Source organism: Micromys minutus (assembly GCF_963924665.1).
Source record: "Micromys minutus genome assembly, chromosome: 2".
NCBI lineage: Eukaryota > Metazoa > Chordata > Mammalia > Rodentia > Muridae > Micromys > Micromys minutus.
In genome coordinates this window covers 82,981,691-82,995,901 of record NC_137971.1, presented here as the reverse complement: position 1 = coordinate 82,995,901, position 14,211 = coordinate 82,981,691, and the positions used below count along the sequence as shown (strand labels likewise).

The 14,211-nt window shown below is 38.5% G+C and overlaps 1 protein-coding gene across 1 annotated transcript in view; it reads left to right on the top strand.

Annotated features, from left to right (window-relative positions):
* Positions 1–4,120, top strand: part of FAR1 (fatty acyl-CoA reductase 1) — a 59,405-nt gene extending 55,285 nt beyond the window's left edge. Inside the window, exon 13 of the mRNA XM_080911830.1 lies at positions 1,324–4,120. Coding sequence (XP_080767956.1) covers positions 1,324–1,486 — 163 coding nt within the window. The 3' untranslated portion in view covers positions 1,487–4,120. The remainder of the gene's footprint in view (positions 1–1,323) is intronic.
* The last annotated feature ends 10,091 nt before the right edge of the window (positions 4,121–14,211 follow it).

The window sequence follows — 14,211 nt, the reverse complement described above, 5'->3', positions numbered from 1 at the left end:
TTCGGGTAGAACTTAGTTTTGAAAGTCACTATTTGTTTCTAATAAATTTTTATTGAAAAAGTAAAAGTATTAGCAGAAAATGAAAATATTTTTTGAACCAGATGTTGCTTATGTAGTTTTTCTTTAACGTACAGCACCAGAATAATAGTTCCTTAGTCTTAGTAGCAGTAGTACTTGCTGATTAAATCATAATAAACTCAGAAAACAGGAGTCACGATCAGCTGTAGTCAGTCATTCAGAGATTTTTAGTACTACTAAGAGTTATCTCATTATAATACTTCTTAGGATTTCTAAGATTCATACTATTCACTTCCCAAGGCCACAACACAATGGAGCTGACAAAATGCCAGGTTTGTTGATGAGGAAACTGGGGTTTGCAAAACTGTATTCTACTAACTGGAAAGGAAACTCGAACATAAATGTTTCGACTGCTTATTTAAAGCCATAGTCTCTACTTCTACACCTTCATTTCTCTACTACAGTCCTGTCCTGGACTGTAATATTAAGTTCCTGGAATTTATATGTACCTTAATCTGAAGGGTTAAATTTCTTCAGACAACTATCAAAGGCCATAAAAAAATGTTTAGAAATATGCACATTGTAACATGCTTGCTGATCTTTGAAAAGCAGAAAGGTCTTTTATGGAGCTAATGCTATATTATTCTTAGATGAGGACTTGTCAGTTGACTCTTGAGTTTGGGGACTGACTATTAGTTATCAGTGGTTCTTTTAGATCAGATCGAAGCTCCAGAAATTTAAGACGTACAAATGACTGTTTTATTTCCTTTGTTTGTTTACTTGTTTGCTTGCTCACTCTTCCTTCTTTCTTCTTTCCTCCTTTTCTTTCTTTCCAGGTTCCCCCACACTTCTTTATTTCTAACAGGATCTCATTCTGTAGTCTAGTCAAACTCAGAATCTTTCTGCCTAGATCTAGTCTCCCAAATGCTAGGATCACAGGAATGAGGCCACTATGCTTGGCTTAACCTGTAGTCTGTTGATGTCTACCATAAGAATGGGTACACATGATACTCAGTTTAATTGTTGCTTACTAAGTCTATATAGTCCAGGCACCGATAAGACAAGACTTGGTTGTACTCCTTGTCGCTAGAGTAATACATTGATGTGCTACTGGCCACATACAAGCAGGGATGTTTGAATTGTGCTAACTTCAACTTAATAACTCTAGTTTATTTTAGTTTTTAAATGTTGAAAGTTAGAAGATGGTGTAGAATTTTGATTAAATTTATAACTATGAATTAGCTCCTATCCAAAAATAATTTTATTCTAGAAAATATTTAGAGTGTTTTTTGATTTGCTTTTCAGGTTGCGGAATATCCGTTATGGTTTCAATACAATCCTTGTGATACTTATCTGGCGCATTTTTATTGCAAGATCACAAATGGCAAGAAACATCTGGTACTTTGTGGTTAGTCTGTGTTACAAATTTCTGTCATACTTCCGAGCATCCAGCACTATGAGATACTGAAGACCAAGAATTTAGCATTAGAGCATCTATGCATATGGTGATCTAAATGCACAAAATGTAAAATGTACTTAACTCATCTCACCTTCTGTTAAGACATTAAAACCATCTTAAATTGGAGCGTGGAGTAATTATGGTCCATTTTATGTAACATTTTAATGTTTATGCTCAAAACCTAGTGAACACACTGTGGTATGCCAGCTCAGATCTGCACTAGTCACTCAAAACTATGATTTGACATTTTAGTCCTTGGAATGCAAAGGAAGAGGGCAGAAGTGGGCTATGAGAACATTGTCCAGTATAACTGTGCAGTTCTGGAACATACTAATTAAAACATGCCTTAACATGCAGTCCTGATATTTAGTACAATGGAAAATATGCAGATAGAAGGCCTAGATAAATTAGTTAAGTATTTGATTTGATTGTTCATTGTTGATTTTTTTTCTTTTTAAATCCTTTGAGAGGTGAGGCTTAGTTTTGCTAAGACCACAGCCATGTATTTTTTCTTCCTATAAGTTACAAGTGGTATCAAATTCAAAGACTTGTTCTAATTTTATTTCTGAATAAATGTGTGTTGCATATCATTTTTCTATAAGTAAGTAGTTGCTCTTATGACCAGAAGACCAAATATTATTCTAAAGACACTAATAGATCTGAATGAATTTAAGTTTCTAGATCAACATATACTCTGCATTTGAAGCAAAGTGAAAACATGCACAGTAAAACTGTTCATATCAAATTAATAGGAAACCTTTTTAGTCAATCTGTTGATCAGATGGATCTCTGGAGATGTTGATCAAATGGATCTCTGGTGAGATGTGTTTTCATTTTGAAGAGGATTCCTTGAGTCTCGATTATAGGTGGAGTTGGGGAAGAATTCATTTTACTTATTATCTCCTCCCTTATAAATTTTCTCACAGGACTTGCCCCATATAAACATGCATTATTATGAAGGAATATAGTTGCAGCTTTTAACATTAAGAAAATACCCTCAGGTGTTGCCAACTTATACTAATTTTGACCTTGAAAGCTGAGTTCCTTTAAAAATGAATAATGCAAAAGTATGTGTATAAAATTAAATAAAGGATTTTACCATGTAAAGTAGCAAATTGTTGAATGAGTTTCAAGTCATCATTTCTTTGCATGTTGTTTTAGCTTTAGAAAGACATGCATTATAGAAACAAGTCATAGCAAGAAATTGATGTATATTTATTGATACATTACAATTCCCTTTAAATCTTAATAGTTTGTTACTATTTTATTATATTTTTAATGGCTTGTTCAGCATAACACTTATAATTAAGCTGATCAGGTTGTACTACATTTAAATCATCAGCATTGTATCTTGAAAGTGCTTAAAGGGTTAGTTCATAGTACAAGAAATTAAATGTTTTAATTTTTTGTTAATTAAAATACAATGTAGAAGAAGTTTATTTTACTATTGTGGAAAACAAAATGTAAAGAAAACCAACTTTTTCCATACTGGTGTATAATCTTGAAAAGGAAAAAAAAAAAGTGCTTCTGTGTTGAAGCCAGACTTTGTGTAGTAAAACTTTTAAACATTATTTTAAAAGAAATATGTATGTAAATATCTGTGTATTCTTTGGAATGATTCTGAAGTTTCTGGTCTAGGACCATGCCTATGTGAGGTATGAGAGACCACAATAGTGTGTGAAAATGGAATAAATGATGCCTTGGATTTAAGGTGGCCCGTATGACACACATTGAACACTCCGTGTCCCCAAATGTATTTCCATGATGCAATGAAAACACTCTAACCTTTTTATGATTTTTATACATCTGCCAAAATATACTGAGAATCTGATAAATTGTCTTCAGGTCTCTGAAAAGAATCAGGTGCAATGTGGGCAGGCCTGTAAAGTGAACCAGATATGTGTCTTCTGTTTTATTGCTCTTGTAATCTAATTTAAAGAACCGTTAACTAAGGCTGAGCTAAGGTCAAATTAATTTTTATGTGTTTAGAATTCTATTGTCAAAAGAAAGGTAATGAATAAGTGATACTCATCCTGGAATTTATGATTTTTGAAATTAGTATGGCGTAAAATGTGAGTTGTTGATCTTTATCAACTATACTTTGGATTCAAGTCATATTTAAAGAGTTTGGAGATGTATTCTGTTTGTAATTTGATAGACAGTGTTTTTAGTTCTGATTATATTTTCCATATAGATTATTCAATAGGACAACTCTGTAAAATAAATTTATTTCATTCACCTCATTTGGCAAAACTGTATTCTGAACCATTTAGGGTTTTCCTTTATCTTTCTTTCTCTGAACTCTGGCATACATGTTTGTACACTGGTCTGTCATTGTAACTATTCAATTGCCTTGGCAATGCTAATGTCTCTTAACACTTAGTTCAGAAAAGCATGACTGGGTCATATGTTGTTTAACTTAAGGGTGACATAGAATAAGTGTTTTTCCAGTTTGCCAGATAAAGCTTGGTAGTGGGACGGGGCTCCGACTCTCCCCTTTTTGTTTGTAGAAACTGATTGGAAAACTTTTGTTTTGTGTTGTTTTTTTGTTTGTTTGTTTGTTTAAGTGTAAACTGATAATCTTTTATAAGAAGTAAATAGAAACATTATTGGGTGCCTTTGTTTGTAAACCAAAAAGTAATAAATGAATCCCTATATTTCTATTATAGCATCTATTGTATTTTTACATTGTGGAAACCATCCTTGAGTTAAAATGGCTACAATGACAGGAAGTAGTCCTTGAATCTTTTTTCTTTCTTAGGTGTCCTCATCTATTCTCGCCATCTTTCAATTTATGTTTTGAGTTGTTCACACAGCACTTTAGGGGGAAGCATATAGGCAGAATGAGCATTTATTTAAAAGTATTTTTATATAGTAATTAATAATGAGGCAGATTTTTTGTTTTGTTTTTTAATGTAAATAGAACCAAGAGACCACCAGCATGTTTCTAGGATGAATGACATTGTGTTAGTTTATAGGCTCTTCACCAGTAATTGATATGACTTCATTTAAAGGATTATTCATTTTCATAGGAATTGAGTGAAGCACCTGGGGAGGCTGAGTGTGTGTCAGGATGGGGTAAATGGCTTTGTAAACATTCCTTTCTAGGCTGACTTTCAGTTCTGCCTTGAGACCATTTGCACTGACTTGCTCTGCTTTAAGAAAAAAAGTTCTAACTTTGCATGAGAAGCTTAGAGAAAAGGGTATGTGCTGCGTAACTTATTACAAGAATGAGTTTATCAGTCTGTTTATATATGAAATATTTTCTTAATAAAGGAAATTTGAGCAACATTAAGTTTGACGTACTCATTTGCAAATTGATGAGTGTAAAATGCATTTACTTCAAAAGGTCCCAAGTGGCCTAATGAGCTTAATAACTTTCCCATTGGCTTGAGCTCTGAGGAGGAAAGCTCTCTTCGTTCTGTATGCATTTGCGCTAGGCTGAAAATATGGACTATCTGTCAAATTCGTTAAAGTATATAAACATTGCTTTGAAATGCTCTCAATATCTTATGATAAATACGCTAATGACTTTGACATAGTAAAATTTTATATGAATAAGCCTTTTAGAAAAGGAAACATTCATGTATACAGACAAATGGGGATAGTTATATTTGAAATAGTTGTTTAGGGAGATCATGTATTTTGTTTTGTCAGTATTGAGTTTGATATTTAATGCTCATTTTCCTGCTTTATGTCACATCTTTCTCACTGAGTTCTTATCTTTTCTTCCAACTTGGTTCTTTGCATCCTGAGGACAAATCTAGCCTGCACCTAGGATGCTGTGAAGACACCAGCTAACACTCATTGAGTGCTTACTGTTTGTTAGGCACAGCTCTAAGCATTTCCATGTTGTTCTGTTTTTGCTTTACTATTGTCCCTGTTTTAGAAGTATGATAACCAGGGCATATGACACATAGTACTATCAGTTGCAGAGCCAGGAGTTGAACTCATTCTAGCTCTGAAGCCTACAGTCTTGTATGCTTATGTATGGTTATATTGGTATAACTAGCTGTTTCTCCATATCAACATCTGTGAATTTAAGCAACCATGACTTGAAAATAGTTTCTTAATTACTTGCAAATTTCTGTTCCATAAACAATATAGTATAGCTTTAGTCTTGTGCCCTTAATTATCTGGGTGTGTTTCTCAGGTGATTTTGTTGTGTCAGCCAATATGTACTTAAACCTAGATGGTTTATCTATTCTGTACCTAGTGCATGTAGTATACACTGTTACACATGTGGCCTGTCATTTGGAATGTTTTGTGCTGCATGACTATTTACATAGTGTTTATATCATATTAGGCATAAAGTATTTCAGAAGTACTGTTTTGTGTACAGGTCAGTGTGCACACATTAGACAACTTCTGTAAAGGACTCGGGCATCTGAAGATTTGGGGTTTGAAACCTGTTCATTGTTCAGAAAAGTTCCTTGTCAGGGTTCATTTTTCATTCTTAAAACTCAGCATTCATTCCTTCAACAAATAGTGAATTCCTGTTATGCTTCTTAGGAACTGGTTTATATTACAAATGTCTAAATGATAAGCTTCACAGTAATCTATCTATTCCTGGATGTGACACAGTCTTTCCTTGAGAGATTTTTGATTTGATAAAAGCAGGTTAATATATACCACGAATAAGGACAAAATATAGCTGAGAGGAGGGAGCACTTGTTTAAGAAAATCTCATACAAACATAAGATGCTTGGATTGTGATTTGAACACCTAGCAGGAGGAGGGTGGTGAAGAGATTTCCAGGCTTTACCAAGTGTCTCTGCAAAGACAAGAATGTGGTGAACCACAAGATTTGGGGGGTCAGAGGGTTGCTAAAAGACAAGTAGTCAGGGAAACTTGAAGCTGGGAAGGGAGGGGAAACCTAAGGCCTTTGAACTTACTGTTGTGATCTGCCTATCAAAAGACTACAAGATTTTCCTGGACTGCACATACCTATTAAATTAAATATGAATAGATTTAAATAAAGAAAACTGTCCAAGAGAGAAAAGCATTGATTTAGTGTCACTATATTTTTGATAGTATAAATCACATTTGTATTTAAATAAGCCGTTGCTCTCAGTTTTCTCCAGGTAGCTTGGTTATCTCATAGGATCCCAGAAATGTACATTTGAGTCATGAGCCCTGGGTTTAGCATCCTGTTTTAAAGATGCTCCCTATGTAATGCTGATGTCCATCAAAACTGGAGAGAATTGCTGGTTGAGTCAGTGCTGGTGAGGTACAGTGTTCTAGGTTAGCTCACTGGGATTTTGAGAAAAAGTCAAGTAAAATAAAGGTGATGGGATATGGACATACATAAAGGTTTGAAATGGCCTGAACTGAAACGAGGAGACCAAATACTAGATGCTACTGCCTGTGGGAGATGGGGTAAGCTAGCTTTTGTTCCACCCATTCTTACGTTCTTTGTTCTGCCATGAGTATGAGCTGTTTTTAAACCAAAACAAAATTTTCTGTTTTAAGTTTCAAATAAGTGCATAATATAATGGGGAGAAACAACAACAAAGCAACAAAATGGCAAAGGTTAAAATGTGGTTTTGTTCCAGTCAGAGGTCAGGGTCTATTCATTTTAGACTGTTGGCTTGAGGAAGAATGTCTGGCTCACAGATGAGAATGATTTACAGCAGCTTGTCTGGGGCTTCTGTTTTAGTATTTCCTAAGTATTCTCATACTTAACCAGGCTGTGACTCAGCCTGTCTATGTCATCTTGTCAGCTAGGAGCAGTGCAGGTAGTCACAGACCTCAGCCAGCTTTGTTTTTCAATGATAATGCTGTTTCGGCATTCTCATTTATAAATCGGTGGACCTTGAGTTTATAGAATGGACTAGCCCAGAGGTGGTTATTGGTGTGGACTGAGAAGGGATTTCTGGTCCTTAAAGCTGAGTTCTAGAGTCCTATGTCATGGTAGCCTCTCACCACCAGAGCATGACACAGCCAGTTGAAAGTATTGATAATTTAGTCCTAGTTTTCTTACATACCACCTTAATGGGAAATACCTGTTCATGTTTCCTCTGTTCCATCTGTGAGCGCTCTCAGCAAGTAGACTTTACTTTGTAAGATAGCTGCCATAGAAGATACTACTGATTTCAACTTAAATGATGAAATAAGGCTATGTACAAAATTTTGCAAAAAGGATAATACAAGTTCATGTCAATAACATTTATTATTGTTGTTGTTTATCTAGACATGTTAATAATACAAGTGGCCAAAATTAGAAACTCCACAGCTGTAGTTTCATTCTTTGCTCTAATAAAACATTCTACCCAAAGCAATTTAGGGGAGAAAAGAATCTATCTGGCTTGTACTTTACAGTCATAATCCATCACTGAGGGAAATCAAGGCAGGAGTTTGAAGAAGAAAGAAACAAAACACGTAGGAACACTTTATTTTGCTCATAGGCTCATTCTTAGCCAGCTTTGTTCTATAGCCTTTTCAGGGGATGATGCTGCCCATACTGGGCTGGGCTTGCCTATGTCAATGAACAGTCAGGACACATTCCCATAGACCAACTTGATAAAAGTAATTAATTCTTCAACCCAAGCTTTACACTTAGATGATTCCAAGTTGTGTCAAGTGACAAACTTGACAAGAGTTGACAAGCTCCATTGAGTAAACACTGATAGGCTATTTGTTACTCACTAATTTTAAAGTTATCTTCTAAGGTCTTAGATCATGGACTTTTTGTTTTGCCCTTTTTGGTGGTAGTGTTCTTGTGACATTTAGCCAAAGAAATTCAGTTGTATAGATTAAGGACCATTGATTATTACTTAGCTCAATAATACCAAGATGGTTGGAAGGCACACAGTAGGGTAATCTGCCCTCATGTTGACTTGCCCTCACATATGTCTTCTCCACATTACCAAAATGCATCACTAGGCCTGGGCCAGTGCACTATAAAACACTATTTACCCGCTTAGATGTCCACCCAACACAACGCCTCAGTTTTCTCTTCCCATACTTGTAGGGTTATTTGAACTCATACCAAGTTATGGGTTACCTCTTAACCTGGAATGTCAGAGACATTCCCTACAAGCACATTGTTTTTATCCATATTCTTGTTACTTTAACAGACTGTCAAATTCTGCGTCATCACAGAACATATAAGATGGTTTCATGAGGAAACACCACTAGTTGTTTCCAGGATACCTGCATGGCACTGAGATGAGTTAATACATAAAGGCATTTTCAAAACCACTTCTTAAAAAGAAAAATGGAAGAGTTTCTTGGGTCAGAAAAGAAATCAATACTCTATTCTCAACAACAGGCACAAGGGGGAAATGTGGAACTGGAGGATTTTTAAAGCTCCATTGTGGATCATTTTCCCTTAAGTCCAGGAATATGGGTATAGCCAGCTGTATATATGGTATATGTATATGGTATAGCCAGCTGGGTATAGAGGGCTGTGCATTGTCTGTCTGCCAGTCCTGGTCCATTGCTGCTCTGCCCCTTGCTGCATATTTCTTGGTTAACCCTCTGGTTTGTGTTCCCACCTCTCTCTTAAGTCTCAGAAGCATCTGGTATCCATTTCCCACTCCATTGAGTAATGGACGAGATAAACACATAAGAAACAGGTTTAAGGTTTGGGACAGACTCACAAGGTTAGATTGGGGTTGACCACTTCTAACTTGCTGACTTGATTCTGTTTGTCAGTCTGTGGGTTCTTTTCCTTTTATTAGGTAATTCAGCAAATAAGAGTTGTTATCAGAGAAAAGATTTTTCACACATGCTTTTTGAATTCCTTTAAAGTTGGCTTTTCTGACCTTACTTACATTCATCACCTTATTTCTAGGTTTCTTGAACCATTGGGTCACAGAAACTCCCAACTTAAAATGCCATCCCTCCCTGACTGGGGCAGCCTGTAAACCACACTCTTCCCTACTAATCCTTCAAATCAAAGCTCCATAGCTAGCTGACCAGTGACCAAAATAACCAGGATAGCATGTCAAACACACCCTGGAGCTTCTAGTTAGTGCTAAAACGAAGCTCTAGAACCTGAATGTTTTAAACTCTTGTGGTGATTCTGGTGATGAGCCAGTTTACCCTTCCCTGCCCTAATCTCATCCACAGGATTGAGCTTTAAAGAAGTGCCTAAGCCCAACCTAGGGATCTGGCATTAGTATTTCTAACAAGGCTTGTACCTGGGGAGACCAGGAACCACTCAAATCTTTTGGAAGAGTTGCCCTTACAACTCCTACAGTGGGGAAAGATGCATTATTTATTTTCCAGATGCAGACCACAAAAATGTGCAAATTTACTACCATTGTTTAGCATTTTCCAGGAAATCCCATTGACCCTTTTCAGTAAAGTGCAGTTGTTTGTAAGTGAACATGCTGCATTGTGTCTCTTGATAACTGCAGAGCAGAAGGTCCTAGTCACTTCCAGAAACAAAAAACAGCAAACAAAACCTGTTCTGTATGGACAGAGGCCAACAGACATCTCTATACAGACTCACCCAATTTTTCCTGTGTTTGTTGTAACCTTATTTATATTCTCTACTGTATACCATGGTTTTTCCATGTCTAGTGTTTTTCATATTTTCTCACCTGTCAGGAATACACTTTTTTAACATTTTTAATAAAAATGTTAAAATTAATTTCTTTTTTCTTCTAGTATTCATAGTTTTATTGAGCACCCTTACCTGTTCACATTTCTGTAACCAACAGCCCTTGCCTGGGATAGAGTTCTTTGAAAACAACCCCACCAAAGACGACGTTTCCACTAGCCTCACCCAAAAATTGAGGGATTATCCCATTTCAGATCAAGCCGTTCCTTTGGATTCTGTTAGGCACATCTTGAGACAACACACCCTTTTCTATTTCCTGTTGGTTGTAGCCCAGCCACTGTTTGACAAATAAGTTGATCTTCTCTTTCTTAAGGGGCTAAGAGATTTGTAGCTGGTAACCTGAGTTGCGCCTGTATGCCAAGGGTGTTTTGGAGTTTTTCCTCCTGTTAACTTTGAAAGACAGAAAGCTAAAAGGTAAAACTTTTCCCCCTAACTGTGCAGCTTGACTCTTCTAACAACTTCACGTGCCATTAGCCTGACCTTGATGCTGAAGGCACGGTGCAAATTCTGCCCTGTAATTAGTAAGAACTCCAGAAGCTAACTTGAGAGCTAGCCAAAAAGGGGAGTGGGGTAGTCATCCCGCCCACACAAATAAGGATAGAAAATGCATCTATTTGGAAGAAGGAAGATGGAGGAAAAAAAGAACATTTCCTGCGTGAACTAGATTTCTTTCTCAGAGCCCAAGATGTTCCATTTACAACTGCACATTGTAGGGTTCGTTTCAAAACTGTTAGATCATGGCCTTGTTCTGCCTTTGTGTCTGGCTACTCTGTCTCTACTGTCCTTCCACAGTGTTTTCACTTATTTTAAAGAACGGGCAGTTTACCACAGTAAGTTACCAGCTTTAAAATTTTACTACTTTAAGCTTGTGTATTGCCTGCATGAATGTGTTTGTGTGCCACATGCATGTTTGGTGCCTTGAGGAGGCCAGAAGAGGTCATTGGTTCCCCTGAAACTGGAGTTACAGATGCTTGTGAGTTGCCACATAGATGCTAAGGAATTAAACCCAGGTACCCTGGAAAAGCAGCCATTGCTCCAACCCTATCAGCTCTTTTTATGGTTTAAATTACTCTTTACATTGTAGTTCAAGTCAATAGTTAACAGGAATAACACTTTCTCTCTCTCTCTCTCTCTCTCTCTCTCTCTCTCTCTGTGTGTGTGTGTGTGTGTGTGTGTGTGTGCACCTATGGGAGCCAGAGGAAATCATCAGCTGTTATTCCTCAAGTGTGGTCTGCCTTGTTTTCTCTCACTAGCCTGGAACTAGCCATGTAAATTAGGCTCACTGAGTCCCATGGATCCTCCTCTTTCCATCTCCAAGATCAAACTCAAGATTTGCAAAGAAAGGACTTTACTGAGTAAGCCTTTTCCCTCCACAGCCCTTAATTTTTCAGTAGCCAGAGCTTTTTATTTCTTGTAGTTTCTAACTGGGATTCTCTAACCCCTCAGGGGTTTCCCAGCCATCTCCCTTTCTTCTCTCTGCACTGTCCTCTTTTTCACACTGCACTTGCCACAGCAAACTGACCTTTGTGAGACCCATTTGGACTTTTTGCTTTTAGCTTCCAGTTGGGTTCAGCTCTTGAGAGCCAACTGCTAGAGTAGAGGACCAGAGGAGGAAGTTGTGTTTTCTGGACTCTGGACTGCACACTATCGGGGCTGTTACACCTCTCTGCTCACCACTATGCAGTGTGCTCCTTGCCCTCCAGTTCTTGCCCTGTGGCTCTCCCACTAGTCAGTAGACAGTATTTCATCACTTTTGGCTGCCATGACGCAGCTCACATTTTTGTAGACTGCTCTCTTCCTATCAAGTCTGAAAGTCCTAGGCTTTTCATCTATAAAACAGTCCTTCATCCTCTCTGTAGGAGCAGTTCAGCTCTGGAAGAGATTGCTCAAGGCTATCCAAAGTGATTATTCTTTCTTGCACCTATACACCTTGTCCCCCCAGAATTCTGTTGTGTCCCGTCCATAAAGACCATCCACGTGAGCTAGAAATGAGAATCATCCTTGAATCATCCATCTCCTTAAGCAAAATACTACATCTATGACCACATGTTGTTCTCTGTCTTCACACTAACACTGGGAATAGGTAAACATCCACCTTTACCACAGAGTGGTAGAGAAGGCCTGTACTTCTTTACCCAGATTGTAATGTTTCTAACCAGTCTCCATGCCTCTAGTTTGATTCCTCCACAATATACGCTCTCCAGCTGCCCGAGTAAATTTTCTGAATCATGGATCTGATTATTCTAGCTCCTGCTATGCTTAAGCTTTCCCAACAGCCCTTGCTGTCTGCGCATGGCCCCTAAGACCAAAGTCACAGCTTCTAAAGCTCATTGTGATATGAACAAAGGCCCTCGTTCCATATCTACTCAAGGGCCTTTTGTCCTGGCAGAGTTGTACTTAATTTTTGGTTATGGTGTCCTTATGCCTATGACAAATGCACAGCACTGAAGGGACAACCTTGAGTATTAGACCTTTGCCTTCTGCCTTTTTTGAGAGAGGGTCTCTTGTCCATCCACTGGACGCCCCAAGTCTCAGAAAGGCTTGCTTCTTGCTCCTGAACTTGGAGGAGGTTGTATTAAGGAGTTGACTGGAGACAAAGTTGGTGGAGCTGTCACCTGACTTACTAAACCCTTCAGGGGGAGGGCTTTGGCCACCAGAGGGAAACAAAGACTAGTTCTCACAGTGACAAATGCTCTGCATGTGCCTCAGTCTACCTACACTGTTTCTCAAGCTTCCAGTGCGGTAGGTGCTTGAGGCAAATCTGTAAGCCTTTACTGTCTGCTCTTTAACCTGGAAATACTTTCTCTGTCTGCTACAGAGACATAGCTCCCATGTCTGTGACAAACACAATTCCAATGCCTGCAGACTCGGGCAGAGTGTCAGGAAAGATGGACTTTATCAATTTGAGGCTCACACTGGTTTATAACTTGCCTGACAGTGGCCCTCAGGGACCTTTGGAAGTCCCAATGTTGGCAATGTATATGACAACTGTGGATCTTCCGTTGAAGCACTGGTGACTGCTGCATGACTGGTATGGACAGTATAGCTGAAGTCCTCAGAAGACCACTGTCCCTTTGAGAAAAGATTTCTGGGTGCTGTTTCTTCTAGGGCAAATTCTCACCAAGAGAAAGGAAACCCAGAAGGAAGTTAAACCAAACAGTTCTGTGTGGCCTTGGGGGACTGCCTAACCAACTGCCCTGTAATGGTTGTTTTGAGCCTGCCCCACTTTCTGTGACTTGATTTTGAGACAGGTTCTCCTGACTGGCCTTGAACTCCTGTAGTTTAAACTGGCCTACAACATGATCTCACTATCTTGGCCTTTGGAGTGTTGAGATTACAGCTGTATGTTATGTAGTGGAATTACTGTAATGGTTTGAATAGATATGCTCTCCCCCATAGACACATTTGTTTGAATGTTTTGGCCCATAGAGAGTGGCACTATTAGGAGGTATGGCCTGGTTGGAGGAAGTGTGCCACTATGGGGGGAAGGAACTTTGAGGTTTCCTATGCTCAAAGTACATCCAATGTGGCACACAGTATTCTTCTGCTACCTTCAGTTGAAGGTGTAGAACTCTCAGCTCTTTCTCCAGCACTATGACCTCTGCACTCTACCGGTGTTTCCCACCATGATAACAGTAGACTAAACCTCTGAAACTGTAAGCTGGCCCCAACAAAATGTTTTTCTTTATAAGAGTTGCCTTGGTCATGGTATCCATGCTTGCCTTCACAAGTTTTTAATCAGTCCAGTTGACTTCCTTTCACATATCAGAAACTCCATACCAAGGCATGAAGCCACCTCTATATAAGACTTCCCCCAGGTCTCAGAACTTGCATCTGGGCTATGCTCTCCAGTTGATGGCTCCAGGACATTCACCTGTCAGCAGTTTTTTCTAAAACTTCCTGTATACAACTGTTGCATTAATAAAGAGCCACCTCCAGCCTCCCAACCCTTGCTGTTGCCGGCATTGTAGAGCCATGTGGCGTTTTCATCTCAGTTAGTCGGACTCAGCAGACTCTGGCCCAGAGCTCTCAAAACCTCTCCACCCAACTAATTAAGTTCCCATGGTGGGTCACCGCCATACCAGCCCCATAACCCTCACTATTCTCAGCATCATAGAGCCATGTGGCATTTGTGGGGTATTTTCATCTCAGCAAGACTCAG